This window comes from Lontra canadensis, unplaced genomic scaffold (assembly GCF_010015895.1).
Source record: "Lontra canadensis isolate GAN:19392208 unplaced genomic scaffold, GSC_riverotter_1.0 scaffold7, whole genome shotgun sequence".
NCBI lineage: Eukaryota > Metazoa > Chordata > Mammalia > Carnivora > Mustelidae > Lontra > Lontra canadensis.
Window position 1 is genome coordinate 28891097 of NW_022631001.1, and position 16839 is coordinate 28907935.

A 16839-nucleotide genomic window follows, 5' to 3' on the forward strand; every position below is an offset into this window, starting at 1 on the left:
ATGTTTATGTTGTGAAATGATCATCATAATCAGGCTAATAAACATATGCACACCTGTGTGTGTGTGTGTGTCTCCCCATTTCCTTCTCAGCCCAGCCCGGACCACCACCATTCTAATATCTACTTCCTAGTGTAACTGTTGCAGATCCTGCATATAAGTGAGATCATGCGGTATTTCTCTATATCAGAGGTGGACTTTTATTATAATTCTGGTGTTGCCACATACTGGCCCTTATCAAATAAACTAAATTTTATGAGATATGTGTTCTCATTTAAAAAAAAACAAACACAATGAAAATCACTTGATGAGTTATGGTTAAAATTAAGTAACAGAATATTTTAAATAATTGTTATTATTTCCTAACATATGAGCAGTGATTTAGAATGATGTCTGTTAGTTTTCACATTCCCTTTACCTGTGACTTGGAAATAAATTATTTAAAAAACACATATTAGTTTACTTTCAAAATTATTGCCTTTGCTTTGTCTTTTTTTTTAAAAAAATTCTTTTCTTTTTTTTTTTTTTAGATTTTTATTTATTTATTTGACAGACAGAGATCACAAGTAGGCAGAGAGGTAGGCAGAGAGAGAGGGGGAAGCAGGCTCCCCACTGAATAGAGAGCCCGATGCAGGGCTTGATCCCAGGACCTTGGGATCATGACCCAAGCTGAAGGCAGAGGCTTTAACCCACTGAGCCACCCAGGCGCCCCTGCCTTTGCTTTGTCATAACTAATAGAATAACTTGCTTACATAATTACAGATTTTTTAAAGAATTTCATCTGATTGCAAAATAAATATTTTAGCATTTTAAGAGTTTTTTCTTATCGTCTTCATAGCTGCCCAGTCTTATTTCATAATTATAATAGCCTCTTCAAGTGAATATACTAATGAAAAGTTAATATCCTCCCCTGTTTCTGCAGTAATTCTTTTTCTCTAGAAATCTCCTTCTGTTTGCCTGGCTTTACTCAATTATTGTTCATGACTATATGGGAAGAGTCCAGAGTACTTTGTGGGATTTCTCAACAATGTCCTAGACCAAACTTCGATGTGTCCTGGTTTGCCTCATTCTTCTCAGTGAGCTGATGGACTCTGATATTCCTCAAGTGAATAAAAGCAGGTTCTCCCTTCCTTTCTTCCAGAATTGGTTCTGCAGTGGTTCCTCATGCAGGCTTGGATGAAATCTGTCGACTCCTCGAAAAAGCAAACCAGTCATCCCTTCTGAGTGAATACTGTAAATTGATTTACTGGTTTTTAGAATTAATGCATATTTTATGTCATAACAAACTGCCAGATGTTTTTCAAAGTGGTTGTCCCTTTTTTCATTATCAGGTCAGAAAGGAGAAAGGATGATCTGCTATGTGGTGGTGAAGGCAGAGATTTACAGTAGACTGGACTTTGGGATAGTCTATTTTTGCTCTGTAGATCTTGCTGACAATTAGAGGGAAGCGCAGGGCTCCAAGTGTGTGTATATTTATGGGATGTGAACAGGGGCAGGGTAGGTTAGTTGATTGCGAGGACCAAGAAGATGAGTTCCGAATACTTCTTCCTTTCTCATGCCTCCTACAAATCCCATATCCATCCTTTTATTCCTTTTGAATCTCTGATTTGACCTCACATCCTGGCCCCAAACACCTAACCTTTCCCTCCAGACTTCATGTGAGAAGTTTGTGTGAGGGCAAGAGCTTCTGAAATGTGAAGAAAGAGATTTTTGGCAGTACGGGGTGTAAAAGCTGACTTTTTAATCGGGATCTCTTCTCTTCAGCTCTCCAGAACTCCCTTACTTCTAAAACTCAAATCCCAGTACCTATTATGCATTTCTGAGTAAGTTGAGCTAGGGTAGCTTTGGGCTATAAAACTTTGGCTCAATCTGTAATTTGAAAATTACACTTACATAGAGGACCTGATGATTTTGAGCTTGTCTGAGAAGAGATAACAAAAAATTCATCTGGAAAATGTGGGAGGGACTCAGAGACCTGAGAGAAGATGAGCAGGTGGAAGGGTAGGAGGGCAGGAGGATGGCTCTGGAGGATGTCCTGGGGACCACCTGTGAGACATGAGATTCAGGTGGGAGAAATCCGTGAAGAAATCAAAGCTTGCTGGTACAAGGAAACATGGGCTTGTGGTTGGAAACCTGAATGAACCTTACTTCTTCTCCTACCACCCAAAGTCTGTCTCTGGAGCTCAGCGCATTGCTGTGATCCACATTCCAGTTTACTATGCTCTTGGGGATCAGGGAATAAAAAGTCCTCCTTAGGGCTTTGTGTCCCCCTCCATTTCCTATATCTCCTGCTGGGAAAGAATCTAAATGAAAGCTCTCCCACTTTGGGCCCATGAATTTTAACTGTTTTCGGTCTGAAAAACAAAACAAAACCAAACACAGGCCACAAGAAGTATTGTGGTTCAGTTGCGCTGGTACAGAATGAGTAAACAACAGGAATTGAGATAAGTATCTGAGTAAACCTTAAAAACAAAACAGAGAAGACAGGAAAAATTGTTAACATTCTGCACAGGAATTGATATCAGGGTTCATACCAGAATTCACATGCACTACAGCAATTATGTTGGCTGCAAGAGTAACAGTGGAACAGAACCATGATTATTGTTAGCATGTTCAATGCAATTAAAATACTAGAGCTGTATAACTGCGTGTTTTTCTATTCAAATATCACTCCTTACTATGCAGCCATCAAATCAAAAGCAAAACAAAACAAAACACCCCGAAATCTTGCCATTTGTGATGACATGAATGGAACTAGAGGGTATTATGTTAAGTGAAATAAGTCAGTCAGGTAAAGACAAGTATCATGATCTCATGGACATGAGGAATTCGAGAAACAAGACAGAGGATCATAGGGGAAGGGAGGGAAAAATGAAATAAGATGAAAACAGAGAGGGAGACAAACCATAAGAGACTCAATCTCAGGAAGCAAACTGAGGTTTGCTGGAAGGGACTGGGCGGGAGGGATGGGGAGGTTATGTGCTATGGTGAGTGCAGTGAATTGTGTAAGACTGATGAACCAGAGACCTGTCCCCCTGAAATGAATAAAACATTATATGTTAATAAAAAGAAAAATCATTCCCTGTGTTCAGCACCTTGTAATAGAGCTGAGACAAAAAGGAACAACATAGAAAATTTCCCTTCCTGCCTTCATAAAACTTTACTGTTGTTTGGGTGCGGGGCTGCAGGAAGAAGGATACTTGATGATAGGATCATAAGACAAAGGTGATTAAAAAATGCCAGCTTTCAGAATGTAATTTGTCCAAAATTTAGATGATTATGATTACACTTGAAAAGCATCACAATTTTATTCACTATTATGAAAAACTTACTTCAGTATGGTTCAGTAATTATGCTTGCATGATTTTCAGTTCCTGCTTCATAGCTATAAGTGATTCAAAAGGAGTTTCTAAGCCATGATTACCTTACATTTCTGTGGGTTACCAACAATACAAAAATATCTGTGCTTTAATTTTCCAAGCATTGGTTTCTCAGTTGCCCTACGGGGTCTCATGTTGGCTCATGTGTGAAGTTTGTGTGCTCTGCCATTCTGCCAGTCAGGGTCCATGGTAGAGCTTCCACCATCATGCAATTCCCTATCTAGAACATGTCATCAGAACAAGGTAGATAATGGCACAAAAGTGTGTGTGTAGGAAATACAAGATGTTTCAGTCACAAAAGTGTGTGCAGGAAATACAAGTTGTTCCAGTCCTGCCTCTGACTGAGATTAAAAAGGGCAAACTTTTCCCAAAGGAAGTAAAGAAAGAAAAATTATGGAGGAGTGTTACTCAGTAAAAGATTATGCTTGAATACTACCATGTATTAACCTCCATGTTCTCACCTGCCTCCTAGCTGTTGGGTAACAAGGCATTGACTTGGTTCTACTATGGTTAATTTCTGCAAGCTTTCCTTTTCAGACCTGTCAGCATAAGAAATAGAAACTGGTAGTTAACTGGTGTACTCCTAAAATTCAATGACATTTTAGAAAAATTTTCTCCATAGGCTCACACTGAAGAAACTTTTAAATTTGATTTTTACTATTCACAATGATGCCTGCTGATAGTCACTATGTCTGCCCATATTTACAGAGCTTTATGACTGATTATCTTTCCCGTCGCAGTCTGCATTGCAAGAGTTCAGGCGCCAAGCCTTTCCAGATCATTATTTTATCTTTTGTGGCTTGACTGGGGCTTGAATATAGCATAAGCTCAACAAATAATTATAGGATTGAATTGAAATGCTGAGTATTCAGGCTGTATCTTTGTACTGCTCATTTTTTATTACTCAAATATTCATGCTGGAGTAAGCTAGGGTAGGAGAAAGAATGTAGTGACTGGGTGCCTGGCTGGTGCAGGTCCTAGAACACACCCTTTCCTGGCACCCTATGTGGTGTCTTCTCGTTGCTCTTGTTTTTTAAGTTTCCATTCTGGTTCTTTTCTTTCGTTTCCCCTTCTCAGATTTTAAGTTTCATTTCTACCCAGTTCCAGTAGGGAAACTCCCTTGTTTTCAGTTACCAGTTTTCTGGCTTGGTGAGTGAATCTTGCCCATACCTGCTTCTGATCTCCACGGAGCCAAGACACCTCCACTTCAGCCTAAAGGTCTGTGGGGCAATTTGTGAAGGCAAAGGGCAGGAAGTTTGGTAGGAACAGACTGAATGTATTTGGATGAACTTGTGGTTCTGAAGCTGCTCTTAAAGCAGAGAGCCTGCTTGTATGTTCTCTGCAGAAGAGAGATATATTGAGTCTGGGGATGGCATGACAGCTGGAAAAGGAAGACTTAAGAACACTGAGACCCTTGTTTGCTTCTTGGATGGATCATCACTATTTCTCAGGCTGAATTACACTCATCTTCTTTCTATTCTGAGGTTTTGACTTTTCTACCTTGCTAAGGTGAGCCAGAGTAACTTTTTTTTCAGAAATAGAAAAAACTATTTTTCTTTTCCTCCAGTGAAGTGTGTGAGATGGAGCCCTGTTTTCCCTCTTCATAAAGGCTCAAGCTCCGGGGTGCCTGGGTGGCTCAGCGGGTTAAAGTCTCTGCCTTAGGCTCAGGTCATGGTCTCAGGGTCCTGGGATTGAGCCCCGCATTGGGCTCTCTGCTCAGCAGGGAGCCTGCTTCCCCTGTCTCTCTGCCTGCCTCTATGTCTACTTGTGATCTCCCTCTCTATCAAATAAATGAATAAAATCTTAAAAAGAAAAAAAAAAAAAGCCCAAGCTCCTCTAGAGAGCCAGTAGAGACAAGAGTCCTTATCTGGACTTGTGGGAGGGAAAGGGATCTTAGGGCCTGTGCCCAGGAGAAGACACTCTTGTAACTCCTCCTATTACTCTTCTTATACTGATAATTTCTGAAAAGTTGTCCAGAACTTTCCTGATGAATCACCAGACTTTTGGTCAGCCTGATGAGAGAGGCTGGATGATCAGACTGCTGTCCACCTCTGCAGCTCCCCCACAATCACTTGTCTCTCTGGGGCTTCAGACACAGGGAATTTGTTCTCTTCTGAGTGAACAAAGCTTACTCTCACCTCAGCAGCACCCCACGACACTCTGGTGTCCACTCCCGACTTAGAACTTGTCCTCCATCATCTTGGACATACTTTTCCATTGCTAAACTCCTTACTCTTCCATTGCTAAACTCCTTACTCCATTTTCTCTGCACAGAGCTAAGGAAAGGAGCCGGTAGTTTCTCAGAAAGAACTCCATCTTAATCTTACGTCTGAACACCTTGTATCATATCTCTGTGTTACATAATATTTTGATGTGTACTTTCCTTTCTTCTCCCTTTTCAAAAGTCATTGGTCTGTCTCTTACATCTAGACAAGTTTCGTATCTGGTGCATATTAATTGTTTACTCAGGAGGCTATTACAGTGTCCAATTGATGGGAGAAAATGGGCTTTAAATTTTTAAGAATACTTTTGATTAAATTCACAAGAGCAAAAGCATATAACTGTGATGAAAAAAATTGTATTAACACCTACTGAACAGTCAGGAAATATTAAGCATCTATAAAGGATTATAATCTGGGTGAGTGGAGAGAAAGTAAACAACAAAATAATGATGCAGTATAAGAAAAGACAAAAACAAAGAAACAATAGCATTAAAAGACAAAAAAGACCCATCACAGGGCTCAATATTTATGGTGTACCCTGGTAAAGTGCTTTGCAGGTTTTTTTTTTTTTAATTATTATTATGTTCATTTAGCCAACATACAGTACATCATGAAATTTTGATGTAGAGTTCAATGATTCACTAGTCACAGATAATACCCGTGCAGGCTTTGCAATTTACAATAGTTTTCAGGCTAGGTCTCAGTGTGGGAAGGTGATTTTCAGCTGAGTTTTCAAGGAATTGATGGATTTAAGTGGATTTTTGCCCAGAGTGATCAAGGAACATATAAGGCAGCCAGTGTCGGTGGGGGAGGAGTAGGAGCTGGGCTGAGGGGATGACACAACAGAAGGGGTTGTATAATGTGGACCAAAGTTGACCATGATAAAGAGTGACTCAAATTGAACGACATGCATTTGACTGGAAAAATAGTAAGATTAATGGATGCTTAAAAAAAAAAAAATCATTCTTGCTGGTGGTGTGAACAGTGATGAAAGCAGATTGTATGAGATGAATGACAGTGTCGGGGAAACTGGTGGGGGACCTTTTCCTGAAATTCAGGTAAAAGACTCAGTTGGATGAGATCTAATTTGAGACAGACAGGGATGAGCCTACCATACCTTATGGACTCTAAAAGAATGATCTGTAGGTCATTTGATTCTATTTCTACATTTGAAGAAAGGGAGTACTCTTATTTCTCAAGGATTTTTATATAAGGGATAAATAGGTCTAAGTGATTTGTAAATTGCAACTGATTATAAAATTGTTAGTGATGAAATTACCTCCTGATTGTGGCCCTTGCTGTGTCTGTAGGTATCTCTGGGGATTGAATTTGAGGACATGGAAAGGCTCTGGGTGGAACAGGTGCATTGGGAGGTAAATTCTGGACCATTAGAGAACTGCTAATAGAAAGAAAAGATGAAAAGCTGATGAGAAAGGTCTAAGCAGGTGCAGAGGGATGAGGAGATTCTAACTTTATATATTCATGACGCTTTGTGTTCCTGTGTATGATGCAGTGTTCTAGGTATTGAGGCTCTGTCAGTGCACAAAACCATGCCTGATGTATGCATGGATTGCTTTTTAGGAGGAAGAGGCAGACATTTAAAGATGCTATGTATTACATAGCAAAAATAAGAGAAATATAGCAAATGTACAGCAAGCAATAGTATCAGCAGTTTTGCTGCAGAGAAGTCAAAGCAGGTCCTGATAAGAGGGCTGAAGAAGAGATTGATGAAACAAGAGTGAGTCAGGCTGAGATGGGAGAGTAGTTCCCTGCAGAGGGACAAGCAAGTGCAAAGTTTCTCTGAGGCCGCAGTGGCTTTTGTACTTTTGACTTTAAGAAACTGGGAAGGCAGAATAGATGAAGCTCAATAGCAGTATCCTAGGTGAAGGAATTCAGTCTCAAAAGATCACGTTATAATTCTACTTATACAAATTGACCAGAAAAGGCAAATCTATAAAAACAGATGATCAGTGGTTCCCCGAGGCTCAGGTTCAGAATGGGGATGATGGCTAATGGCATTCAGTTGGTTTTCAAGTGATGGAAATGTTCTGAAATTGGACTGTGGGGAAAGTTATACAGTTCCCTAAGTTTGCTAGAATTATTGTATTGTCCTCTTAAAATGAATGCATTTGGTATAAACATAACTTGATAAAGTTGTTTTTATTTTTATCTTTTTTTGGTTGGTGAATTAACTTTAAAAAAAAATTTTTTTTATAAACATATAATGTATTATTAGCCCCAGGGGCATAGGCCTGTGAATCGCCAGGTTTACACAGTTCACAGCACTCACCATAGCACACACCTTCCCCAATGTCCATAAACCAACCCCCCCCATCCCCTGCAACCCTCAGTTGGTTTTGTGAGATTAAGAGTCTCTTATGGTTTGTCTCCCTCCCAATCCCATCTTGTTTCATTTATTCCCTTCCTACCCCCCAAACCCCCCACATTGCATCTCTACTTCCTCATATCAGGGAGATCATAGGATAATTGTCTTTCTCCGATTGACGATAAAGTTGTTTTTAAAAGGTGAGTCATGCCAAACCACTAGAGACTCAACCTCACAAAGCAAACTGAGGATTGCAGGGGGGTGGGAGGGTAGGGATAGGGTGGCTGTGCTGTGGACATCGGAGAGGGTATGGGCTATTCTGAGTGCTGTGAAATGTGTAAACCTGATGATTCACAGACCTGTACCCCTGGGGCAAATAATACATTATATGTTAATTAAAAAAAAAAAAGGTGAGTCATGCAAATATCAGGGGTAGGATCACCCACACCAGAGAAGAGCAGTGCAAAAACCCAGAGGCCATAATTGATGAGGGAGCAGGAGGCTGGCTGAAGACAAAGCAAAAGCTGGCACCTTGCACCCCTTTCCACCCGCTCCCCTTGGTAATGTATGTGACATTCCTCAGGCACCCCTGACTGCCATAAATGAGAAACAAATAGTTAACTTGCAGAGATCACAATCCTGCAAGACAGAGTCTCCCTTGGTTTACAAATGTCCTAGAGATCTACAAAGAAGTTACCTTATCAATAGCACAATTTCCAGAGGCAAATAACTCTGCTCCTCAAGCCCTAAATAAAGTTAAATTTCTTCTAAACCCAAATCTCACTAACAAAGATGCTTGATAGCAGAAATGTGATTGGCTTGCCAAAAGACAACATTGATCAAGCTGCAAGGTCTCCGGTATCCCTGTACCTTGTAGGCTCTCTTTAGCATATGAAAGCTCCGTTGAAACCTCCCTTCCCCTCACCTTCCCCCAACCGCAAGGTACATAACCTGCCATCTCTCACAACCCAGGGCAGCAGTTCTTCCTGCCCACGGGTCCTGTCCCGGTGCTTTAATAAACCACCATTTTGCACCAAAGATATCTCAAGAATTCTTTCTTGGTCATTGGCTCCGGACCTCAGCCCACTGAACCCCACCTAGGTTCTAGAACTTCATCATAGTGGGTTTAGTATATTTAACAGAGAGGATGTGTTTGGGGGTGGGGAAAAAAAAGACAGAAAAAAAATTGATGGGTTGCACAAGATTCTTGGTAGGAAGGGCTTCAATGCCAGTAGAAGAGAAACTAGCAAGCTTGCCCTGGTGGGGTGAAATTTGTCATGTAACATTAAATGAGAGGAAAGTGTTTGCAATTATTACTAAGAGCCCTTTTCATTCTGATACTTACCTATTCCTCTTGTTTGTTTTCTTTCCTTTATTGGATATTCCTTTATTGTATATAAATGTTTTGTCCATTCTGAATCTCTACATAATCAGTATCCTTTCTATTTCTGCCTTTCTTATCATGCCCCTTTCAACATTCCCTGCCCTGCAGGAGTCTGTGAGCAAGGCAGGACTCCACTCTCAGGACAAGAAGAAACAAGGGGAGCACTGCAATGGATTTTCCAGCACAGATGAACATACAGAAGGAAGTGACCTGCCCCATCTGCCTGGATCTTCTGACAATGCCCCTGAGTCTGGACTGTGGCCACAGCTTCTGCCAAGCTTGCATCACTGCAAAGAGTAAGGATTCAGGGGTCCACCAAGGAGGGGAAAGCAACTGCCCAGTGTGCCAGTGCAAATACCAGTTTTGGAATCTCCGACCTAATCAGCCCCTGGCCAACATAGTGAAGAAAGTCAAAGAGAACATGAGCCCATGGCAGAAAAAGCTCTGTGAGCACCATGGAGAAAAACTCCTGATCTTCTGTAAGGAGGATGGGAAATTCATTTGCCAGCACTGTGCCCAGTCTGTGGAGCACCATGGTCATCAAATATTCTTCATGGAGAAGGTGGCCAAGGACTGTCAGGTAGGCCCAAAGGAGAAAGTAAATGTGGCAGAAAATTACCTCAAGTGAATCCTTCACTTTTTAAAATTATTTTCTTCCCTTTGTCATCGTAGAACTGAGCTCTGCGATCTCTTTCCATATCCTTGTTTAGCTTTTGAGATTTAAATTAAATTTTTGTGCACTCTATCATTTGATCAGAAATAAGTCTAGGCTACAAAGAGAAGTTGGATGAGTGGAGAAATGCTCCCCAAGATAAATTCTGATTTCCTCTTTGAGCAGAAGGGTTTCTGGAGAACATGGTTGGGTGAGGGGAACCTGTCAATGAGATGAAAGGACTTTCCTTGCTGCAGGATCAATTCTTCCTCTAGGAAGAGAGAGATTCAGGTTACTCTTGATCAAGGGGTGGTACCTTGCATCATCCAGGGATGCAGAGTATATTAACCTCTTCAGATTTTTGTCTACATCCTGGATTCTAATCACCAGTTTCATTTCTGTAACCTCCTCTCTTCTGAGATGAGTCTGATCTCTTCCCTCTATCCAGGTGCTAAGAAAGCTCATAGCTTAACTCTGTTGATTGTTTTCTCACAGGAAAAGCTCCAGGCAGCTCTGAAGAAGCTGAGGAAGGAGCAGCCGAAAATGGAGGAGTTGGAAGCTAACATCAGAGAGGAGAAAGCTTCCTGGAAGGCAGGAAGAGATATTTCCTGAGGGAGTACTGAGACAGAAAACTGGCAGCACCTCAGTCCAGTCACAAGGAGGCCCCTTCCTCTTTGTTACCTCAAATTAATGAGTTTGGGGGCTTCTCAATTGGTCCTCATTTCACTCCTTTCCTGTTGAGGGTTGGGTGCCAGAGAGGACACATATCACAAGTGAAACCAAATATTTGGAGGTGAAGACATGGAGGAAAGCAATGTAAAAACGACTCATGAACCTCATGTCTGAGGCACGAATACTTCCAGAAAACACTCCAAGGAAAGCCCAGTGTTCCCTATTTAGGAGCTGTGGGTGGAAAGGGTTCCCAGGCAGTGTGGCGTGATTACGGGATTGCAGGACAGGTGTCTGCAATCCCAGCCTCATCCAGGTGTCGCTTTGTGTCTCGAGGTGGGCTTCATTAAAGCAGACTTTAATATATTCCTTTGGGAGAAACTCGGAAGAAAATAGTGGGGAAATGGTTTACTCAGTAGTTGTTCTCTGACTGTTCCCTTCTCTTTGAGAAGTCCCTGAAGAAAATAGTTCTTGTCTTGGCACCCAGGCCCAGACAATGTAGGCTCTTGGCCAGACAGACTGACTGCCTCTTTCTCTTCTCATCCCCAAAGAATCATATGCAGACTGAGAGGCAAAGGATTCTGAAAGGGTTTAATGACATGAGAGCCACCCTGGACAGCGAGGAGAAGAGGGTGCTGCAAAAGCTGGAGGAAGATGAAGTGAATGTGCTGGATAACTTGGTAGTGGCCAGAGACCAGCTGGCCCAGCAGAAGCAGTGCTTAAGGGAGCTCATCTCAGATATGGAACATCAGATATGGGGGTCATCAGTAGACACAGTGCAGGTAAGGCTTGGGTTGGAGCTCCCACATGATGAAATTCAGGGTAAATAGAGAGACAATATTTTCTTCTCTGCTGGGTCCCCAAACTTGCTTCCTCATGGCGACATTCAAGGCTCTTGGGCTCTTTAGTACACCTGTGTCATTTCAAGGGTCATAGGGATAATTCAAAGTATGAATGAAAAGGGAATTGCCATTGTTTGTAATTTATGAAAGACAGTGCAAAAAATTTGGAGATAAATTCTTTATAAGCTCCCATTATCTGTCTTCCTGCATTTGTAAGGCATCTCCTCACTAAGTTTAATCAAATACCACAAATCTTTGTTTATGTTTGATTTTCTTGTTGTTGAGTCCAGACTGTGCCAAACCTGTAGTTCTGATTTGCATTTCCAAGTGTAGACCAATAATGTTGAACATCTTTCCATGTGGTTTATTGGAGATTTGTATATCTTCTTTGGAGAAATATCTATTCAAATTCTTTCCCCATTTTTCCAATTGGGTTGTTTGCTTTTTATTGTTGAGTTGTAGAAGTTTGTTGTATGTTTTCTATACTAATACCTTATCAGATATATGATTTGCAAATATCTTATCCCTTTTTGTACATTGTCTCTTCACTGTCTTCCTGGTGTCCTTTGATGCACAGAAATTTTTAACTTTGGTGTGGTCCAACTTAGTTATTTTTCTTTTATTCCCTGTGCTTTTCTTCCTGTCATATCCAAGAAATCATTACAGATCCAATATTGTGAAGATTTTTCTTTGAACAGTGTTATACTTTCAGATCTTAAGTTTAGATCTTTAATTGCTCTTACATCATAATTTATATGTGATATTAGTCATCCATGTTTAATATTATTGTAACTGTTGTATTATATTGAGCCTTTTTGGGGAGATATAATTTGGTAAAAAGGGTGAGAAGATGGCAGTAAAGGGATGGGCTGTATGGGACATCTGTCCAATCTTAATTCAATTAATTCATTTTTTTTTTTCTTGGTAACAACCTCTTGAATTACCCATTAAGGAACCATCCTCATCCTCAGTCCATGGAGTTGGTTAGGGTTTATAAAATTGGTAGCATCGGGGATGTATGTGTCTCTCAATTCTAGGTAAATCAGAATATGAGATTCCCATATGCTCACCAATGATGCAGTACTTATTTTAAGATAGGGACCTGACCCAATTTAGGTCAATGATTTTTATGCCTTAGAATTTTACTATCATGACTAGAAAGAGAAGTTCCCTTTTTCAGCAAGTAATATATCAGAGATTATCATTAAAGCAGGAGATTCAAGTTGATTCCATACAGAGTCTAAAAAGAAAGCCAATATTGCAGGTGGAAAATAGAATTTGAGAAGAACAGATTCTGATGACAAGATTTTCATTAAAAAACCTAGCTATGACTAAAGTTATACCTGCCACAGAATTTATTCTTCTTTCTTTCTTTTTTTTCCATTTTATTTTATTTTATTTCTTTTTAGTGTTGCAGCATTCATTGTTTATGCATCACACCCAGTGCTCCATGCAATACGATTCTTCTTTCTTTTAAATTTAAACCAGTTTTAGTCATATACAATAACAAAAAAGCCTAATACAGAGAATAAAACTTTATCTGAAGATGTAGAGCCAACTGATGGTCAAGACTTTGTTGGTATAAATGGGTTAGGCTGGAGAGAGGGAAACCAAATATATTGGTACATTTCTGTTCAACAAATTAGGCAAATAATGGCTATGCTGGGAATAAAAAAGATGGCTAAAAGATTTTGAGGATATAAGCTGGACTGGCTTAATACAATATTGGAATTCAGAGTAGAATATTATAGTTTCTAAAGCAGTGACTGAGTAGATATTGGTATCATTTTGGACAGTGGGATGTAAATAGTTGGGAAATAGTAACCTACATTTTAGACTTCCTCAGGTTCTGGTTTCTGTGGCTTATTTCATGCTTAAAAATTGGAGAGGGTAACTGTAGGCAGTATAGAGGACATATATAGAATGAGTAGAAGGAAGCCAGAGAAACACTTGTTTGAAGTTCTTGATTACTTGTACCTGCAGTGAAAGAAAGTATACTTTTGGAGAATTATTATTATTAATTCCTCATCTTTGACTCTCTAGAGCCTGGAATGATGTCTGGCTAATATGGGTTTCACCTTTATTTCTCTCTGGAATACATAAGAGCATGATGAATTAATGAGGTCTCCTCATGAATGTATTTTTTGTAATGTCAAAGTCTCTTATCTACTTGTTAAATATATCACATCTCCAAGTACTAGAAATCATCTTTCTAACATCCTTACATGAGCCCTTGGGATGGTTGATCTCAGTCTTATCTCTATATTTTGTCTTCCATACTCTGATAATCTATTTATTCACCTCATATCAAGGAGCTTTAGGGGGTCTAAGGTGGAGAAAACTTTTTAATTTAGGAGATCTTATAACTCTTGGAGGGTTGCCAGACAAAATACAGGATGCATAATTAAATTTTAATTTCAGATAAATAATAAGTTGTTTTCTTGTAGTAGAAGGGTATTCTGGTATCCTAAATATTGCAAGAGGTGTACTTAAACTAAAGTATCTTAAATTAAATTTTAATCAGCCATTTTTATTTTCTAAATTTGGTAATCCTATACATGAGTCATGTTTTCTCTTTTCTCCCCAGGATATGATGAATGTCATGAAAAGGTATGTGTGGGAGACCAGGTATGGTCCTTTTTTTTTAATGTGAGGACAGAATTATAGCCATGACAGTTCTCTTGGGATCAATCAGAATTTAAAAAAAAAAAAAAAAAAGAGTCACCGAGCTGGGGAATTTGGGAATTATATCATTTCAAATTTTTGATCATGGATGAAGATTTTCAGTGGAATTGGGGTGCTGTTTGGTCACAGAGCTAGGGCCAACGAGATCATGATTTCACTCATTCTGGTCAAACCTGTCTCTGCTGCAGTTTGTTTCCATATTTCATGGGTGCCTATCTTATTTCAGAGAAGACCCTATCCTCCCTCTGCCAAGCCCCCTAATTTCCACAAGGACAGCCCCTCTGCATTTATTTTCTTCCTGATATTAGAAGAAACAAGGTCTTTCTAGTGGTTTTATTTGCACTTCCAAAAAAAAAAAAGTCTCCAGTCTTGGGGAACAGTGGTTTCATCCTGATGCCAATAATTAATCTCTTCTTGCTTACATACATTAGCAACTTGTAGAAAATACGGTCTTCTGTCTAACGTTGCCTACCCACTTGGCAGCATCAAGGTCTTCCTAAACACATGAAATTCAGACCACTATTCACTTGGTTGTCATAACTTCTTCTTTTCCAGATGTGTGTAATGTTTCCCCAGAGAATATAACCTTAAATATTATTATCTGGACATCTGTACTGGGATAAAAGGCTTTGGAGACCCTTCACACTTTTAATACAGGAGCTCCATACTTAATAACCTAAATTCTTCCGTAGCCAAGCTCTGGAGCTTCTTACTGATCACATGCCTGGGAGCTCACATCTCTGGCCTGTCCCTGGTAGAACCACTACATGGCAATGACTTCTTCATATATCAAATAATTTTTTTTTAAGAGGTATCAATACCTCTTAAAGGCACCATTATTTCATCCAACTTTATTATGAAAAGATAGAGTATGTGGTTAATTTTTCCATTTTAGCAGGAAGAACATGAGTTTCTTTGAGGTAAAGACCCTCTGAAGATCACACACAGGGTAAATGGAAAGGTAGACATAAGCATATTCCTTCTGGTTGCAGCATCAGAGATCTCCCCAACCTCCCTTCCCCAGGATCTCCAGTGGAGAAGATTCAAGTGCATCAGTGGAGCAAAAAGTAAGGGAAACAGTGGTCTTTCCGAGACTTAAGGTCAGAAGTATGGGGTGATCAATTTTTGTCTTCTCTAGGAGTGAGAGGTGGACCTTGAAGAAGCCAAATATTGTTCCCAAGAAACTGAAGAGTACATTCCGAATTCCAGATCTGAGTGGGATGTTGCAAGTGTTTAGAGGTAAGGGGAATCAGAGGAAGGTTGTAGGTGTGGAATTCTTGTAGTATCAAGCAAAATAAGGCAAAATAAAGGGGAGGATGTTTCTAGATGAGAGAAGATAGAGGCCTGACAAGGAGAGCTAGATCTCTTATGCTGAAAGACCTAAGGCGGAATGGGCAAGTTGTCTGGTTCATTCACCAGTTCATAGCCTCACAGAGCTCCCCTCCCTACCCTCATCCTAGTGAGAAGATAGGTATCAGTGTTTACTCCTTTGTTTCTAACAACATCATTGAAACTTTTGTCATTTCAGAGCTGACAGAGGTCCAACGCTACTGGGGTAAGAAGGAGTTAACAGGTTCTTCAAATCACCATATTATGATCCCTTTTTAGACACTGTGGGTACTATCAGGTCCTGTCATCTTAGCCTCATGTATTCCTCCCCAAACATACAACAGTTCGTAAGTGTTCTACTCATCTCTGACCCACCACATAAGTTCCCGCCAGTCCATTCCTGATAACCTACCTCACAATGTCACAAGACACACTTACTCCGTATCCATCACCTGACCCTCTCATTTTTTCCTACAGTGGACGTGCTGCTGAAGCCAGTCAATGCTATTTCGAATATTGCCATTTCTGCTGATAAAAGACAAATGACAACTGTGCACAACTTCTCTCTTAAAAGTGTATTTCTATGTGATTTCTCTGCTTTTGATGTCTTGGGCTACCAACATTTTTCCTCAGGGAAGTATTACTGGGAAGTAGATGTGTCTGAAAAGATTGCCTGGATCCTTGGGGTGTACAGTAAAGCAAGAAACCTCAAGAGAAAAGAGAGCTCTGGGTTTGTTTTTGATCCAAATGTAAATCGTCCAGATGTTTACTCCAGATACAAACCTCAGTTTGGCTACTGGGTTATTGGGTTACAGAATGAATCTGAGTATAAGGTTTTTGAGGAGTCTTCCACCTCTGATCCCAAGATATTGACTCTTTTCATACCTGTTCCTCCCTGTCGTATTGGGGTTTTCCTTGACTATGAAGCACGTATTGTCTCATTTTTCAATGTCACAAACCATGGGTCACTCATCTACAGGTTTTCTAATTGTCAGTTTTCTCATACTGCTTATCCATATTTCAATTCTTGGAATTGTCAACACCCCATCACCTTGTGCCCACCGAGTTCCTAAACTTTCTCAGTCCCTCACCCATTTCTGTGTAGGTCCCCTTGTCCTGGGGTTCATCTACAACTGAGCTCATCTGCACCATTCTGAACATGTCTTCCTTCTTTTCTCCATCTTTCATTTTAGAATGTTTTTGAGATAGTCTGCTAGGACTGCTGTCACAAAATACCACAGAATGGGTGGCTCAGACAACAGAAATTTCTTGTCTCACAGTTCTGGTGGCTGGAAGTCTAAGACCAAGGTGTCAGCAGAGTTGGTTTTATCTGAGGGCTGTGAGGGAAGAATC

General features: G+C 40.2%; 1 protein-coding gene across 2 annotated transcripts; it reads left to right on the top strand.

Moving 5' to 3' along the window:
- The first annotated feature begins 9417 nt into the window (after positions 1 to 9417).
- Positions 9418 to 16839, top strand: TRIM22 (tripartite motif containing 22). 2 transcript variants are annotated; one of them, XM_032853289.1, is made up of 7 exons: positions 9418 to 9889; positions 10457 to 10552; positions 11182 to 11412; positions 14060 to 14082; positions 15296 to 15396; positions 15686 to 15712; positions 15964 to 16836. In XM_032853289.1, exons 1-7 carry the CDS (start codon positions 9479 to 9481, stop codon positions 16557 to 16559), a joined length of 1485 nt encoding a protein of 494 aa, XP_032709180.1. In that variant the 5' UTR covers positions 9418 to 9478; the 3' UTR covers positions 16560 to 16836. The 2 variants fall into 2 exon arrangements, with proteins under 2 accessions (XP_032709180.1, XP_032709181.1); XM_032853290.1 differs by lacking the exon at positions 11182 to 11412 and having other exon boundaries at positions 15964 to 16839.

What these genes read in the sequence shown, in the direction of transcription:
- TRIM22 (XM_032853289.1), top strand. Translation starts at nt 9,479, where the DNA reads ATGGATTTTCCAGCACAGATGAACATACAGAAGGAAGTGACCTGCCCC. An exon ending in CATCAGTAGACACAGTGCAG is followed by an intron (nt 11,413 to 14,059) that starts GTAAGGCTTGGG and finishes TTTTCTCCCCAG; the next exon opens with GATATGATGAATGTCATGAA. An exon ending in AGAGGTCCAACGCTACTGGG is followed by an intron (nt 15,713 to 15,963) that starts GTAAGAAGGAGT and finishes TTTTTCCTACAG; the next exon opens with TGGACGTGCTGCTGAAGCCA.